Source organism: Ananas comosus, linkage group 8 (assembly GCF_001540865.1).
Source record: "Ananas comosus cultivar F153 linkage group 8, ASM154086v1, whole genome shotgun sequence".
Classification (NCBI taxonomy): Eukaryota; Viridiplantae; Streptophyta; class Magnoliopsida; order Poales; family Bromeliaceae; genus Ananas; species Ananas comosus.
Window position 1 is genome coordinate 7,765,571 of NC_033628.1, and position 18,504 is coordinate 7,784,074.

General features: G+C 45.7%; 1 protein-coding gene across 1 annotated transcript; it reads right to left on the reverse strand.

Moving 5' to 3' along the window:
• LOC109714601 lies at positions 13,204 to 14,124 on the reverse strand. Its single transcript, XM_020239301.1, has one exon. It carries the CDS (start codon positions 14,122 to 14,124, stop codon positions 13,204 to 13,206), a length of 921 nt encoding a protein of 306 aa, XP_020094890.1.

Consider the following 18,504-nt stretch of genomic DNA (forward strand, 5'->3'; position numbering starts at 1 on the left):
CTCAACACCGTTCATGCTTACGATAACACTTCTTGCGCTATCTGGGATAGTGGTTCGTTCACGCACATACCGGTGATAAAAAATTGGTTTACTTCTTTAAATAAAATCTCCGGAGGACTTGGTGTTTTTGGGCGAGTATGGTCCGCGTTCATCAAAAATTATAAAAAGGACAGTCACTAGTCTCAGATGGCCCCTACATGAATGATGGTTTTTTATATTGAGGGGCTTAAATCAAATCTCGTAGCATAAGCAACTGTGTGATGATGGGTACTCTATAAATTTCTGGATAAACAATGCCAATGTGCTCGTGTATGATTTCTTTTCTTAAATGTGTAAGATCTTCTTATCGGAATAACTGTATGTAGTTCCTAGCTGTCATCTGAAAAGTGTAACCTGCGACATTAGAACTTGAACTTTTGGTCTGACGTCTAGCGTACAATAAATTTTAAGGAACCTATCTAAGATATCGAAAAAGGAGATTGTTAAAGGTGTACCGTAAGATAGATTTCAAACGAGAACACTGTGTGTGGGGGTTGCAATGGAAAGCAAACTAGATCCGCCACATAAGAATTTGAACAACTTTCACGGGACATTAAACCTTAGAGTTATGACATGGACTTTGATCGGACCTCTAGGATGCAAATTTGGTGGCAAACTGTCTATAATTATTATTAGTTGAATGACTATTACTCGTTTTTCGTGGAGCTGCCTCTCTTACATGAAAAAAGTCCGATAGCTTCTGACTCTTTTTTTGAGATTTGTCTTCGTCTTATGGATATAAGGCGAACGATTAAACGTGTACGTATTCGAAGTGATCAAGGGAATCATAAATTCAAAACTTTGTTGATTTTTGTGCTTTCTAATGGGATTAAACATGAATTCTGCGGCTCCTTTTACACCGCAAACAAACGGAGTGGATAGAACGCAGAAAATCGGATTGTACAAAGAGATGCGCTCACGTCTTGATTATGGTATCATAGTAAGGAAAATTGATATTTGGGCCTTGAAGCGGTACCACGGCGTCTATGTTATCATGGATTTATGTGCGTCCGGCGTACTGTAACTTCCTTATGGAACTTGCTGCGTGTAGAAACCTAATATTAAATACTTTCGTGTCTTCGGAGGAAGTGTTTTACCTTCAGATCGTGAAAATCTGTAAACATTGAAATCCCAAGTGACGAGAGTCTTTCTTGGTTATTCTAGCGTGATAGAGTCTGCTTACGTGGTACAATTTACGAACTAAGACAGGTGATAGATCTATAATATAAAAGTAGGTATAGCTTCTCTAGTAAGTTCTTCTGTAATGCTTTCTTAATTCTCTTGTGATGAATGATGATGATAATATTCTCTCATTATGATTGCCCTGTGAAATGATGATTTTCTGGCATTTTGATAATTCCCTTGCATCTCCTTGAAATTGTGCATCCAAATGATTCATCTGAGCCTCAAAGCATCCCATCTGAAATACCTAGATATATCATCTGAGACTACACCCCTGAGAGATCAAAGGATCACCCTTTATCGAATGTCATTGGGGATCCTAATGTTGGGTGTGCGAACTAGAAGTCAACTCATGTGATTTGCATGTTATGTATCTCTAATTGAGCCAAAGATATTGACGAAGCTCTTCTTGATGAATATTGGATAAATGCCAATGCAAGAAGAACTTGTCAATTTACCCGTAATGAATGTATGGAATTAGATGCCACGCGCGCTGAGACAAAATGTTATTGGTACTAATGATTTTTAAAAATAAGAAAAATGAGGATGGTATAATTTGTCGAAACAAAGCTAGCTTGTGTCAAGGTTATTCACAAATTGAGGGGATTGATTTTGATAAAACTTGCCCTGGTTCTCATCTTGAATCTACTTGTATTTTGTGTCGCGATAGCTTGTCATTTAAAATTACTCTTTTTCAAATAGATGTTAAAAGTGCATTTTTGAATGGTTTTTTAAAAGAAAAAGTTTATGTGGAACAACCAAAAAGGTTTTATAGATTCTAAATTTCTAAATTATGTTTTCGTCTTAAAAAAGCACTTTATGGACTTAAACACAGCACTGCGAGTATGGTATGAACGATTAATAAAATATCTTTTAGAAAAGGGGTACAACCGAGGGGAGCGGATAGAACTCTTTTGTAAAACAAGCACAAATTTATGTGGATGACATTGTCTTGGCCCCAACTCACGATTACCGTTTGCCACTGAGTTGCAAAGTAGTGACTAGTGAGTTCGAGATGTCTATGTATGGTTGAGCTTTCATATTTCTTGGTCTTCAGGTTAAACAATCAAAGGAAGGAATTCTTGTCTGAAACAAGTATGCAAGAATGATGAAGAAATTCGGTTTGGATGGAGCAAGAACTTTGATACACCGATGGGAACAAGTAACAAAGGACTTGGAGTGATGATTGAAGGACAAAGTATGGATGAGAAACAGTATAGGAGCATGATCGGCAGATTACTGTATTTGACCGCGATAGTCTGGACATTGCTTTTAGTGTGGAAATTGTGCTCGCTATCAAGCTAATTCAAAAAGAAGTTCATTTGAAAGCGGTTAGAGATCATACGATATGTTAAAGGTCTACCGCTTATGGTCTATGGTATCGATGGGGACGTCCTTGGATTTAATTGCGATATTCGGATGCAGATTGGGCCGGTTTGTGGATGATAGAAAAGTACAAGTGGAGCATGCTTTATATAAGGCCACTGTTAGTTGCGTGGCATGTAAAAGACAAAATTGTATTGCACTCTCCACTGCCGAGCGGAATTATATGCGGCCGGTAGTTGCTCTGCACATTACTATGGTTGAAAAGCTTATTGAGTGACTATCGGATCCCTCCACCATTTTACAATTTTATATGACAACACGAGTGCCATAAAATATTTCGAAAATCCTGTTTTACATTCACGAACAAAGCATATTGAACTAAGATATCACTTTTTAGAGATTGGTTGATCAAACGTTCTTCACTTGAATATATTTCAACTGGAAAATCAACTTGCGAATATTTTAACTAAGCCTTTGGATCAAAACGTTTTCTACATTAAGAAAGGCTATTGGTATTGAATCCTTCAATCTAGATGCATTCTATTGGGCCATATCATATGCATATTGCATTTTGTTCTGTGCATGTTTTTCGATTTTTCTTGATTATTTTGAGAGATGATTGAGTTCATGAATGGCTGTCACTGTCAATGTTATGTTTTTAGGAGATAATAATTGGTTTTGTGAGCTCTAAATATGCTTTAATTGTTTCATATTATGTTTTTGATTGATCACTGTCAATGTTATTCTCTGTTGTCATAATTTTGAACGATTAAATCATTGAAATTCTGTTTTATACTGAGCTTAAATACAACACCTCATGCTTCGAACTTTGAAGTATGCAATTTGTTTGATTATTAGCTATGAGATGAATAACTATTTCTCTATTTTTGAAATTGCGATAATATTTTTGACTTGAGGGTTGCACTAATTTAGGGGAAGTCTTTCCGGTTATGAAAATTTCTTAAATTCAAAAGATGTGGAAAGAGTTACATCCCTGCTGGGAGTGTGAAAACTACCACCACATGGAGGAAAGAGCTACCACCCCGGTCGTCCGGTCAGTGTGTGCAGCTACCACATGATAGTCAAAGTATCTCTATAAGATAAAAAAAAAAGAATAAATAAATATGAGATGTTGTGGAGATGGTAAAATTTTAATAATATGTTTAATACATCTCCTAGGCGATATAAGGCGGTTTGTTAAAACATGCTCAAAGAGCCACTCCTATCTCGAATAATGTGCATAACTCAATTTGGGGGTATTATTTTAATTTCACGATTACGAGATTCCTTTATTAATTTTTTTAACAAATATGATGATAAAACAATACAATTAATTTTAGATCTTGCATGATGTGTGGAATTTTATTCTATACTTATATAAATTTATTTGATTTTTGGGTCAACAATTTTTGACAAATTGAATATCTTTGAAATTTACTTTTCAAAATTTATTTATTTATGAAATTTTATTTGAAGTCATTGGGGATGAAAATTGGTCATTTTTGTATTGGGGGATCTTAAAATATCATATAAAATTTTTAAAAATTTTGAACTTAAAATAAAATTTTTTAAACTCCAGGCTCGGGGACCCATCCCTGACTTGAGAGACCGGTCCCTCCGCCCGAGCCCCTATATGAAGATCTGTTTCGTTCGATGCTTCTCTCTCTACCTTCTCGTTTCATATTGTCTCCTCTCACTGCTTAGGGTTCTAGAGACACCGTCTTTTACTCATCATCGATTACAACAGGGGTTTTGGTAATAATTTTATTTCTTGCATATTTTTCATGAGTATTTCGGATTTTTTGGTTATTTTTGTGAGCTTATGGATTTTGATGTTAGAAATTGTGTGGAACTCGTGTGTTCTCCTTTGATTGACTCTCTAGATCTGTTAGGGCTTGATTTTTCATTTTGTTGCATGATTTGCCCATGGTTTTCATGATTTTGTGGCCTTAGGATCATTTAGTATTTTACATTTCAACTTGCTCAAATTTTTGACATCAAAATAAAAATGCTCTTATGTTCAATATGTGTAAATATTTGTGTTTAACAGGAGCTTCTTAAAAATGTATTCGTGGCTACTTGTGCTCGTTTTTCTCATGGCCGGTGGTGGTCGGGGAAGCAAACGTCAACGCTCTTCGGCTAAGCAACCGGTTGAGCAACAACCGGAAGATGTAAGGAGTGAGAATGCTCCTGGCGACGAGTCTGATTCTGAGTCGACTGATTGGGACGCACTTACTCCTGAGGTGCTCTCAAAGAAGAAAGGCAAAGAGCCCGCAGCTCCTGAGAAAGACAAGGACAAAGGCAATAGGAAAGAAAAGGGAAAAGAAAAGGAAAAGGAAAAAGAAAAGGGGAAAGGAAAAGCAACAGAACAAATGACATTTACTCGCAGTCGGAAGAAATCTAGTGGAATTGAGATTCGAGATCCCATTTCTGATCCTCCACGTCGAAGTGCTCAAGACGCTCTGATTGATTCCCGCCGACGCTCTATGTACTCCTCATAATTGTGCATTGGTGAGCGTGCAGTTGGTGTTGCAAATTTGATTGAACGTGCGCCGGCATTTCAAGCTCTCTTTGAGAACGGTAATTTACATGAGATTTGCGACTTTCCCGAGCAAACAGGCTATTGTTTAGAGCTCATTTGTGAGTTCTATATGCGAGCGGGTCATTTGAGTGACTTTGATGGTGGACCTTACATGTTTACTACTTCAGTACGAGGTGTAGAGTTGACAGTCACACCAGATACTGTAGCATTTGTTGTCACGCCCCGCGACCTCCCGCCTATTTGGCCGGGTCGCGGTGCCGCAAACAGACTGCCGAACGGACAGGGTTTCCCCTGTACTACGGACAGAGTTCCCCTGTACGTCCTAGGCGTCGCAATCAATACAATGAACAAGTGTTCCAACCAGGAACGGATATCAATCCAAATTGCACAAGGAAGTATCAAATACATAAAACTTCTAGCTATTACAAGCATTCATTTCATACAACATTTTACATCACAGTTTATCTTTTACATTTGCTTGATTTCCAAATACAATCACATTATTACATTTAGCATAAGTTGGTTGTTGTCATTCCATTCTAACCCCTAAGCCCTGCTGACTCGGGGTACTGCTATCTCGGTGTCTGGGGTAGGGCTCTATCTACGAAGCTACGCCCTTACCTCGCGTCGTCGCGCCGCTCACGTATGTACCTGAAACACCCCGAAACAACGTGGGGTGAGAACCAACTCTATGGTTCCCAGTGGGTACGGCCACCCAAGGAAAAAGCTCGATCGATAGGTCCGAGGAGGCACTGCAACATGTTAGTTCAACAATATACAACAGATATATATTTAAATTGAAATACATGCCATGCCTCACAATATGCGATATGAAAATCATACAACTCTATGCAACAACTAGTAGATCAATCGATTCTACACTTTACTTGGCTACTCTTAGCTCATATCATCAACTCTAAGGTTTCTACTACCTTAGGTTCTCAACTCAAGTCCAACTGGCTTCTAAGGTCTCTATTACCTTAGCTCAAGCCACTAACTCTAGCTCATCAGGGTTCCACTACCCTATCGAGCTAACCATCCGACTCGGCTTTGAGTCAATCATCCGCGGATAGTCCGCGCACTGGCTGCTCATCAGCCTACCGCCCTCTAAACTTAGCCTCTTAGCGGCGAAGTCGTCGCACACGCTGAACTCGGCTCGAGTCACTTGACATAGTCATTCTGGTGGCGAACACGTTGCATTTACCCAGCGAGGACTCAAGTCATGACCTATCTATCTGGCGGCGAACTAATCGCACCTCAACCAGCAATGGTTTCAGTCACGACTCAGCCACCTGGCGGCACCCGTATCGTACTTACCCAGCAATGGTTTCAGTCAATCCTGGCGGTCTGATCCACTTTCGGCTCAACCATCCGGCGGCGAAGTCGTCGCACACGCCACGTCAATGGTCCAAGCCCCGGGCGGTGATCTCCATGTGATCGCTCCCAATCCTCCCTCGGTATCAACCTCGGCGGCGAAGTCTTCGCACACGCCCTAGCCTTGACACCAGGGTCATCACAAGTCCTAGGATTCCGGAATCCACTTTCCACAAGTCGAGGGTGTAAGGAAGTGAATTCTCGAAATACGAGGATTGTACTTCATCCAGGATCGACTAATTGTCGAAGTACGCCCTTTGTGGGAGTTGAGAATGTCCCAAACACAAACAGTGCTTTGGAGTTGAGTCCGCGAGAGCAAATGATGCAAACTGCATCATTGGGCTGATGTTGCTCTCGGGGACCGGTCTCTGCAGGTGAGAGACCGGTTCCCCTGGCTGGGTGTAGCGGGGTTGCGTGATGCAACCGGTCCCTAGCAGGGAGGGACCGGTTCCCGAACGTGGTCCCAGCGAGAAGTGCCAAAAATTGGCTAAGTCCTGAAAATCGAGCTCTCGGGGACCGGTCTCTCAGGTGAAGACTGGTCTCCCGAGGACCGGTCTCCCGGGGAGAGACCGGTTCCCGAACGCGTGCGCCCGAGGGAAGCTCTCGGGGACCGGTCCCAGGTCGGGGAGACCGGTCCCTCCGCGCGAAAACTGCCCAGTGAGGGCAGTGCACAGGAGTGAAAGTTGAGGGGCTTTTATGCAAAATGGCTTTTATTTGAGTGGGCTGAGCCCTCTCTCTCCCTCACACTCTCTCTTTTCACTCTCTCTCACTCTCTTGCTCTCTTGCTCTCTCTCTCTCTAGAGATAACAAAGAAGGAGAAGAAGAAAGAGAAGAAGAAGAAGGAGGAGAAGAAGAAGAAGAAGGAGGAGAAGAAGAAGGAGGCTAGGAGCATCTCCCTCTCCCTCTCCTCTCCCCATTGGTGTAGCTCAAGAGGTAAGCTACAAACCCTAGCTCTTAGAACTTAGGGTTTTTGGGTTTTATGCTTTGGAATGGGTCAAATGAACCCTAAGCTAGCTTCTAAATAGATCAATCCCAAGAATCTAGGGATTTATTGGGTGGTTTGCTATAGGTGCAAACCTAGGGCTCCAAAATGGGGTTTTTGTAAAAGTATGAGATTGATCTCATTTGAAGCCTTGGAAACCCTATTGATAGGTCCCAAAACGCGGGGGCGAAGTCGATTTCGGCATTCGGCGAACCGACGTGAAGTTCTCGGCAAAATTGGGCCGGACTAGTGTTGATTCGGGCGAGGAAGGCTAAAGCCTTTTCGTAGAGCTCGCCGAGAAGGATTTTCCAAGCCTCTACATCGATTAAAGGTGGGGGGTGTCATCCGAAACTTTCGAACTCCTTTCTATGTCTTAGATTGCATTTAATCTCATCTCTTCATGTTGCATTGTAGGATTGCATAGTAGCTCCATTCCTTATGCTTTCTAATTGATAACCTAGTGTACTTGGAACGCTTGGTAACTTAGATAGGTGAGGATTGGGTCGAGACGTGAATCCTATGGTGCGAAAGAAAAGAGATGAACCCGATGGGGGTATTGATGACATAGAAAGTAGTGTTATTGTCAAAGAACAAACGAGTGGCATCCAAACATTGAATGATAACGAGTGGCATTAATGTAGTGTAAATAACACTAGAGGTCGATGGACCTAGGGATAGGTGGATCCCTTAGAAAATGCCTTGTGAACAATGAATTTAGAAAACTAAATAGCATTGCATGAATGTCGGGAACCGATGATTCCGCGATAGTCGTTGACCCTAGTGTAGGGCGTCCTCACTTGGAGAGGATTCGATTGGGTTATTGACTCTAGTTGTAGAGCCTCCTCACTTGGAGAGGATTGGATTGGGTGTTGACCCTAGTTACAGTGTATCCTCACTTGGAGAGGATAGATCTAGCTCACAGTCTGCGTTTAGGATGGTATAGCCATCCAATCCCCACATGGAGGGGATTGTCGTCGAGTACTCCGGAGTGTCGCGCGACTAGGACCACTTGGAGGTCCGGACCACATGGAGGTCCGCAGACGGTCCCGGGCTTGGGTGCACTTGGAGCTCCCTCCCCACTTTGGGATTTGAAGGTGAGTCATGGGCGAGCCCTAGGGCCTCGCCACAGATTGGGTAAATGAAAAAGGTTAAAGGTTTATAAATGTCATTGAACATTACTATTCGAACATGGATCGAATTTGTTAGCATGGTAGCAAACCTTTATTATATGATGCATGCATTCATATTCATGATTATGGGCATAGTAGCATAGTTTTCCTACTACTGCATTTACAGCTTTCAGATACATATCTATCTATCTATCTGTTGTTACTTGTGCCCACTTGGACCTAGTGGGGAGATCGGCAGAGTCGGCGGCCGAGCCCACTGGGAACTATGGAAGATAGTTCTCACCCCACTCTATTTCCAGTGGTAGGTTCAGGGCTGCAGAGAGAGGACCGCGGCAAGGGCGTCGCGCCCGACCAGTGAGACCGTGGTAGTATAGTAGCTTTCCTTTTTGCATTAGTCACCTATGTATTGAGAGAGATTCTTGTAGGTGAGGTTGGAGAGCTATGTATTTTGGATGAAAAATGATGTAATGAATGTAACTAATGTAATAGTTAGTAAAGTACTCTCTTTATTTCACTCGTATATCTTGTGGATTACTCGCTCTTCTTGTTGTTGGCACTGTTTGTGCCCTTGTTGAATGTGTATGTTTAGAATTTAAAGTCCTGGATAAATTCTTGTACACATTCCTGTTGTTGAGCCTTGGGCGGGCAGGGGAGGTGTTGTCCGTTCGGCGGTCCGTCGCCGCTGCCGAATCGTGCCAAATTGGTAGTGGTTTCGGGGCGGGGCGTGACAGAGGGTCCATAACCAACCCTATGCTGTCGACCTAGAACATCCTAGTGGCTAATACCACTATGCTCAACAACCTAGGTTCAATACCACTCTAGGTTTACCACACATCATGACCTAGGTCTTAACACTCTAGGTCCTATGTCTCTATCCCATAACCGAGGTACAATCGCTAGGTTCTACATCATCTCTTCCTAGATGTCAACTTCTAGGTTCACTTGTTCGACCTATGTTTACTAACACTAGGTTCGATGCCACCCACCTAGATTGTTTGACTCTAGGTTTACCTGTTCAACCTATGTTCACTAGGTTAGATGCCACTCGATCTACTTGACATCCTAGTTGTCCAATCGAGTATTCTATTGTTCTCATGTCAATCAACTCTACATTTCTAGAGTTATAATCTAGTTCACATGCATGTATATATAGTCATGCTACTCATGCACTCATGCGATCCTCTAGCATTAATACATCATGCTCGTCATGCATTCTACTTAGCATTTTAATATATGCATTATCATTAACATGCACCATTTAGCATTGTCTACATGCATCAACATGAAAACGTATGTTTCTTAGGCATAAAGGGCGACCTAGTTGTTTCGGTAAGCACAACCCACCTTAGCTCGCTTTCCGGTTGCTCGTCGACACTTGCAATCGGCCTCCCGCGGCACTCGGCACCCAATTTATCCCGATCTCGCAGTTGCGCTCCAAAAGCGCGCCGCTTTGCCGTTTCAAGTGCTAAAGGTCTTTGCCATGCCAACACGGTGCTCGGGACTCAATCTCGCGATTTATGGACGTCGCCTCGGCCCTCCAGGCGGAAACGAAGCTCCAAACGTCCGTTTCTTCAATATCTTTGTAACGGCTCGTCAGATTGCCGAACCGTTTTCGCCAACGCGTTTTGTTACCTAGCGATTAGGTTTACGGAGGGTCAAATGAGATCAAACCCATCTATTAACAAAAACCCTCTTTGGATGCCCTAGAATGCCATTATAGTCAAATCCACCAAATCCATCTATGAAATGGGGAAAATTCATCTTAATAGCATGCTAGGGTTCCACTCCAACTATTTTTAGAGATAAAAAACCTATCTCTAAAGATCTACCATGAGAGGGCACCAAGCTTACCTCTCCAAGCTCGCTCCAATGGTGAGAAGAGGATGAAGAGGTGGAGGAAGATCTCCTTTTAGTCTTCTTCTCCTTCTTCTTCTCTTTCTTTCTTCTCTTTTCTTATTTTTCTTTCTTTCCTTTTGCTTTCTTTCTTCTTTCTCCCCTTCACGATCAGAGAGAGAGAGGAGGCGGTGGGAAAATGAGGGGGGGAGAGAGAGAGAGAGATACCTCTCTAATAACCCCTCATATGGCCATTTTGCACATAAGCCCCTCCACTTTTCTATCTCTCAACTTGCCCTTGCTGGGCATTTTTCGCCCAGAGGGACCGGTCTCCCCGACCTGGGACCGGTCCCCGAGAGCTCCTCCCGATGTCACGCGTTCGGGAATGGGTCTCTCCCTGAGAGACCGGTCCCCGAGAGCTCGTCTCGCGGGACTTAGCCATTTTTTGGCTCTTCTCGCTGGTGTCGCACACGCGGACCAGTCCCCCCTCTGCCAGGGACCGGTTGCATCAGCCACCCTGCAACCACAAGCCGACGGGACCGGTCTCTCACTGCCAGAGACCGGTCCTCGTGAGCAAAACCTGCCAAAAGTGCGGATTTGCATCTTTTGCTCTCGCGGACGCCTTTCCAATGCACTTCTTGGGTTTCGTGCATCCTTAGCTTTTCCAAAGCTTACCAACTCGACCATTAGTCGATTCTGGACGAAGTGCAACTCTCGGATTTCGAGAATTCACATTGTTACATTTTCCCCTCCTTAAAAAGAGTTTCGTCTTCGAAACTCACTCATTTCAAACCCCAATCATTCCTCGATTCACTTTTCGAGTACTCAAGGGTTCCAATACACTTTCGTACTCCGGAGTGGCCTTTTTCTCATCGGAATCATCCAAAAGCCCACTACGGAAGATGTGAGACTAAATTCGCTCACATTTTCCAAATGTAATTCTCAAAAGTGCATTACGGCTTCACAAGCCTCGGTGGTAGTGTGAGTCAATACTCATGGCTCCACATGCTCCAACACCACCAGCTACTCGGCTTAAGAAGGACTTGTTCCTTCGTAGTTCTACTGAACATCAATCTCCTTCGAGATCAGGACTACCCTTTGTCCTTGTGGTGTGGACCTAGCATGGTCGCATCAGCTAGATGGATGATCCACCACCAACACACTAAGTGCATAGGTAGACCCTCTCGAATTATTCAAGCCCTCACAAAGTGGCACTTTACCACTTTGGCTATTCGAGAGCCCGATACAACTCTTCACATTCCTCATCACATTGGGGAACACACTCCGATTCGATCTCCAGCATTGCCTAGAAGCAATATCATTGGTGCCTTGACCCAATCGCGATTGTTTCAATCCCAATCGAATCTCTGCTCTCTCACGAGGTGGTACACTCCCACGCATCTCTAATCTCAATCCTCTGGAGAGCATTATTCACAAATTCTAGTCCTCACGTGGCTATTTATTAATCAAGTGTCTCCTAGAGACCACTTTACTTTCTCTTTATCCCTGATACGGTAAGCCACGATCAACTTCCATTCGCTCTTGCAACGAATTTATACGAACCCGCCATCCGGGGTTCAGGCCAAAACTCACTAACAGAGTTGTCGACCGCACCGACCGTCGGTTTGCACAGGTGGACCAAGGGCCACCAATCCTACGCAGATCTACTGCCTAGACTCGTCTCAACGATGCCTAGCGTTTCTCGTTCACAAGCGCAGACCCAATCGTCATCGGGCGACATTCTCATTGGAGAATTCGCACACACTCCAACCAGGAGCAACCAAGACCCCAAACCACGTCAAGTCCTCAGGTTGGGTCACTACACACTCGGTGTGTCATCAATCTCATGATCTAACACGTGGCATTCCACGTACCCGGGTCCAAGCTCGGACTACCGTCCTGACCAATACTCTGCCCTACCAATAGGTACCGGGCCGCTGTCTCTCACAGCTGACTGTGCCTGCCCAATAGGCCCAGGCCCCACAGTCCACAAATGGTCCAGGCACGGGTCGTCCCCAAGCACTACCCTCCAACGTCGTCCTACACGACATGCTCTACAGAGCTACACCCTCTATCAGCTCCTAGGCACCTAGTGCGAGCCACCAGCCCCACGAGTGATCCATGGCCCGCTTCACACTTAGCCCTGCTAAAGTGCTACTGCTAATACACTCAACCGGCTGAATCGAAACCGCATTCCACGAGTAACTACGCTTGAGCGTTCTACGCCCCTCCACAGCGTCTCACACGAAGTCTAGCATCAGGCAACTTGCCTATACCCGCCGACTACACGAGCACGACTCGCTTACCTCAATTCGAGGTACAACTAGGCCCACAGGCCAAACTCGGCGCTAATCAACCAATTTCGCAACAGTGGTTCATCCTCACTATTCGATCTACTGAATCCGTATCTGAAATACTCTTGGAATATTCGGGTATCCCCAAACACCAAGACTCAACTCTCACAATCCCTTATCATTGCTTCGAGAGTCATTTACTAGGTCACGTTTGCCACGAGTCCCATTTCTTATCCAAGAATCATCACCAGCCATTCGCTAGTGTCACTTGGCTTTCTACCTGCTCCAGCAGGCGCTATACTCTCACAATGCAAGCATGCTCGGGTGTCCACCTACCCGACCACTCGGTCCCTACTATGCAATGTAATAATAGTAACAACTGACCAATGATGAATGTATGCCATGCACCAACTTGAGATCATGCAAAAGTATATGATTACTCGATTAACTCATACCTGCCATGACGTCGTCAGCGACGGCAGGCCCCGCAACTCGGGTCGCTTATCCATGGCCACTTGGGGCTCGCCGCGAACCCTCTGGTTGCATCGTCCTCAACGGCTGCTCCCCCGACCATACCGCAGGTGGCACACCTGCAGGTTGTCCCGGAGAGGAATAGGCCGTCGTCAGCGTCAAGGCCCGACTATCACCTTGCGAACACTCGTCCCGCATATGGCCCGGCAGCCCACACTTGAAGCACTTGCCCTCTCGCTGCTCACACTGCTGTGGGAAATGAGGGCCCCCACAAACTGCACATCTCACCGAGGACTGAATGTGATACGTTCCCGGAGCTCGAGATCGAGAGCGCGAACTCACTGAGGTCTGTTGGGAACTTGACTGACCATCATGTTCACTCGTTGGTCGTCCTTTCCCCTTTTCCTTGTGATAGGCCTCGCGCCTCTCCCGCAGAGATGCCTCGCCTTGTTCTATCCACAAGGCCCGATCTAGGACTTCCACAAAAGTCTGCAACTTAAGCATCAGCACAGGATTATAAAGATCCGGCCGAAGTCCACGCACAAAGCAGTCGGCCTTATCCTTATCATCCCGTACTACGTCTGAGACACAATGCACGAGACGAGAAAATTTTCGCTTGTATTGCCTGACTGAGCGACCTCCTTGCCGGAGCTTCCGGAACCTTTTCTGAAGCTTCCGTTTCTCACTATCGGGAAAGTAAGCAGAGAACAACAATCCCCGAAATTCTTCCCCCGCCATAGGAGGGAGACTAAGCGATCGATCTCGTTTGTCGCCTTTCCACCACACCTTCGCCGATTGTTTCAGATAGTGCACGGCTAGGTTTGCCTTGTCTCGCTCCAACGTGTACAGATTCTCGAAGAGTGTTTCTATGGAATCGATCCACATCTCAATGACCCACGGATCTACATCCTCTCCATCAAAGGTAGGCGGATCAAATTTCTTGAAAGTCATGAGGGCCGCTAGAGCTCGGTCCCTCTTCGCCACTACCTCTGGACCAACAGAAGTCGGGTCGCCCGACCCCGACGGAAACGCCTCCGCTGCAACTCCTGGCTGTCCTCGACCAGCCGCGGCTGGTGCTGCCACCAGCTGATCTACAGCCGATTGATTGTAAGAATCGCACGGTTACTTTTAGAGAACCTGGGCAGACCGAGGTGGTATTTTGTGGATGCCGGAGTTCGCTGTTTGCGATGACAATCAGCTCGTCTCGAGCTAGGCAGCTGATTAGTAGAGATTGTGTAGCCTATTTAGCTAGTGTTGTGCTGAGGGGCGAAGATGACGCCCCTAGGATTGAGGATATTCCGGTGGTGCGGGAGTTTCAGGATGTGTTTCCAGCTGAGCTACCGGGTATGCCCCCTGATAGGGAGATTGAGTTTGTGGTAGATCTCGTCCCTGGGACTACCCCAATCTCAAAGGCTCCCTATAGGATGGCACCGGCGGAGCTGAGGGAGCTGAGGGCACAGCTGCAGGATTTGTTGGACAAAGGCTTCATTCGACCGAGTGTTTCACCTTGGGGAGCACCCGTTTTGTTCGTCAAGAAGAAAGACGGATCACTTCGCCTTTGCGTGGATTATCGTGAACTTAATAAAGTCACGATCAAGAACAAGTATCCGTTGCCGAGGATCGATGACTTGTTTGATCAGCTTGGATCATGTGGTGTATTCGCAACGATAGAACTTGCAGTCGGGATATCCACCAGTTGATAGATTAAACCGAGACGTATCAAAGACGGTCTTTTAGAACGCGGTATGGACATTATGAGTTAACAGTTATTGCCGTTTGGCTTACTAATGCCCCGGAGGCTTTTAGTGGACGATACCCGTGGTTTTATAAGGCCTTATCTAGACAGGTTGCGTTCGCTGGTGTTCATCGACGACTATTTTGTCTACTCTCGAGTGAATGCCAGATCACGGAACTTGAGATTGTAACTCCAGTACTTCGGGAAAAGACTTTATTGCCAAGTTGAAGAAATCGTGAGTTTTGGCTTCCAAGAGGTAGCTCTCTTGGACATCGATTTTCGGGATCGGGTATGCCGTGGATCCCAAGAAGATCGCAAGCAATTCAAGGATTGGCCGACGACCGACGAGGCGTCACAGGAGATACGGAGCTTCTTGAGTTGGCGGTTACTACCGGAGGTTCGTTAGTGGATTTGCAAGGTTATCTACCCCTCACGAGGCTCTACGCACAAAGGTGTTAAGTTCATTTGGAATGACGCGTTGGAGCGACAGCCTCCAAGAGTTGAAGCGCAGAGATTGACGCTTGCCGCCAACTTGACCCACCAGTAGCACTGGAGCAGGGTAGCGTGGTTTATAGCGATGCTTGCGCTTAAGTGGTTGGGCTTGTATTGATGCATGGATTGAGCAAGGGATCGCGTATAGCTTTCTCGCAACTAAAGGAAATATGAAAGAACACCCTCGACGCAACGAATTTGGAGTTGCGCGCTGTAAGTGTTCGCATTGAAATGTATGGCGCTAGCACTATCTTTATGCGAGGAGCGGTCTGTGAAGTATACACGGACTCACAAGAGCTTAAAGTACTGTTTACTCAGAAGGATTGAACTCTGAGGCAGCGCCAGATGGTTGAGGCTGCCAACTAAGATATGATCTACGATTCTTTACCACACGGGCAACGGCTAACGCGTGCGAGATGGCTAAAGTAGGAAATGCTGATGGAAAACTTAGCGATTGCATGTTGTGACTGCAACCGCAGTTGTCGAGCAGATGAAGCGGTTGAGTTGGAGATAGTGATCCTGACACGCCTATTGAGTTGATGCACATTGGTGGTCACACTACTTGTTGGAAGGAATTTCAAAGGAACAGGCAAAGGCTTTCCGATGGGAGTTGAAAAGATTAGAGGTAAAAATGGTTGATGGTTGCCACTTACCCGGGCGATTTCCTTGTGGACGACCTGAGTGGTGTAATGCGGCTTCGAGAGAGACTATGTGTTCCGGCGGATTCGGAATTAAAGAAGATATTCTTCAGAAAGCGCACCGGCCAGCCCTATAGCATAATCTGCGGTGCACCAAAATGTATATGGGATTTAAAAGTCTGCTCCTAATTGGTGGCCTGGGATGAAATAGGATGTGGCCGAGTTTGCTCGCTAGATGCTTAAATTGCCAACAGTAAATGGCGCTTGAGCACCCGAGTTCCCAGCGAAAACTTCAATTTGACCTATTCCCGGTGTGAAGTGGGAGAGATCACCATGGATTTTGTGACAGGATTGCCACGCTAAGGCGGGCGATACGACGCTATTTGGGTGATCGTGGATGCTTGAGCGAAGTCGGCGCCTTCATACTAAAAAAAATATTCATAACGACTTGGACGTGGAGAAGCTCGCTACAAGTGTACCTTGTGAATTGTGCGCACTCATGGAGTGCCTACCGACTCGATAGTTCTGATCCGAGACATCCCGGATTGTGTCTTCACTTTTGGAGGAGTCTACAGGATCGCCCGTAGGCACTCCCTGGACTTCAGTACAACATTCCCACCGCAAGTGACTGGACAGTCGGACGCACATTCAAGACTTTAGAGGATATGACTCGCGGGCTTGGTGTAATTAGACTTCCAGGGAGGATGGTACGCGCATCTACCTATGGCGCGTTATTTGCTTATATAACAACAGTTATCATAAGGATAAGCATCAAGATAGGCGCCCAGTTTCGCAGCACTTTTATGGAACGGAAGTGCAGTATCGCCACCTGATCATTGGATGAATCGGCGAGAGTTTGGACTCTAGCCTCTGATCAGGTGCCACAGCGAACGCTGAGGATAAGGTTCGACTATTGCTCTGGGAGCGACTTTGAACGGCGCATGAAGTTAACAGAGAGAGCTACGCGAATCGACCGACGGCTGGGAACTTTGGAGTTCCAAGTTGAAACCATGTGTTCTTGAAGGTCTCGCTCGACCTAGAGCAACTCAAGACGATTGCAGGATTCGGGAAAGTTGAGCCCACTCAGTTTCACCTTGGAGGCCGTATGAGATCTTGAGCGTGGTAGGTTCGGTAGGCGTATGACTTGCTCTACCACAGGAACCTACTCGGCGTACACAACCGTCTTCCAAATGTATCAGGTCCTCGGAAGCGTACATTCATCGAATCAGCTCAATCGTTTTTGGGATGCGTCAGATGGAGTTGCGACGTGAAGGCCATCATGAGCTTCGAGGAACAACACACTGGAAGATTTTGGCTCGCGAAGTGAAGAACCTGCGGCATCAGGGATATTCCCGTATGTGAAGTGCTTTTGGATCAATACCATCCGGGCGAGGCTGGGAGGCCGTGGCTAGAGAGTGCGCTGCCGGAGCGCTATCTCCACATCTTTTTCACGATGGAGGCCCTTAGTATGCTTATTTGCTTTCGAGTTTCGCGGACGCGAAACTTCCCTTTTTAGCGAAGGGTATGTAATATGCACTGGATCTTAGCAAAATTTGCAAGATTACGATTGTTTCTGATCTGTGTGTGGAGCCTTTCCACATTTTGTGGAGGCCGTCGTATGATCAGGTCCCGACCCCTGGCACCCTCCGCGCGAGATGTTGGAGTGGGACTAGTGGCACCAAAATTCCAAATTCGAAATTTGCTTGGACCAGGCTCTCGGGTACCTGGCAGCAGGGACTTGTACCAGGAACAAGACTAGGCCTTGTACTGGACAAGGGTTTGTGGGTCACCCCGTACCCCAGCCATCTACGGCTTGTACCGGTACAAGAACCGCGACCTGCACCAACCACCAATCGCGACCGCGAGCCTCGGGTTTGCATTTTTTGTCGGCCTTGTACAGGTACAAGAGCCCGTGTACCGGTACACAAGAGGCAGTTTTATTGTGGCATATATGGTCTGCAAGCGGGTTTTTACGAGATTGTAGCAATACTATACAGCACCCACAGCCCCTTAGGGCTTCTTTTGTGCTGGGACCATGAGGAGAGAAGAAGGTGAGAGGATGCCTAGTCTCTCACCTTTCTTTTGCACTTTTTACGTCCTTTGCTTGGTCTTATTTGGGTTTCTCTCCTCTTTTTGGCATCTTGGTCGCTTCTCCAACCATATGTTGATGGCTAGAGCTTGAGAGGAGCTTGATTGGCTGAGGAGATCTCCCCACCACTTGGATTGGAGCCTAAGTTTGAGCTTCTTGAGAGGTTAGAGAACTTGATTTCTCCGTATTAACTATTTGATCCTTGTATATTGAGGCTTTTTGTGAGATGAAACCACTAGAATTGAGGTTATTAAGGGCTTAATTTGGGTATTCTTGCAATCTAGGGCTCTTTGAAGGTACTAGAATTGATTGGATTAGAGGCTCTCATTAGGTTGGATTGGATGATCCTAGCTTCATTTTTGAAGTTTTAACGAGGA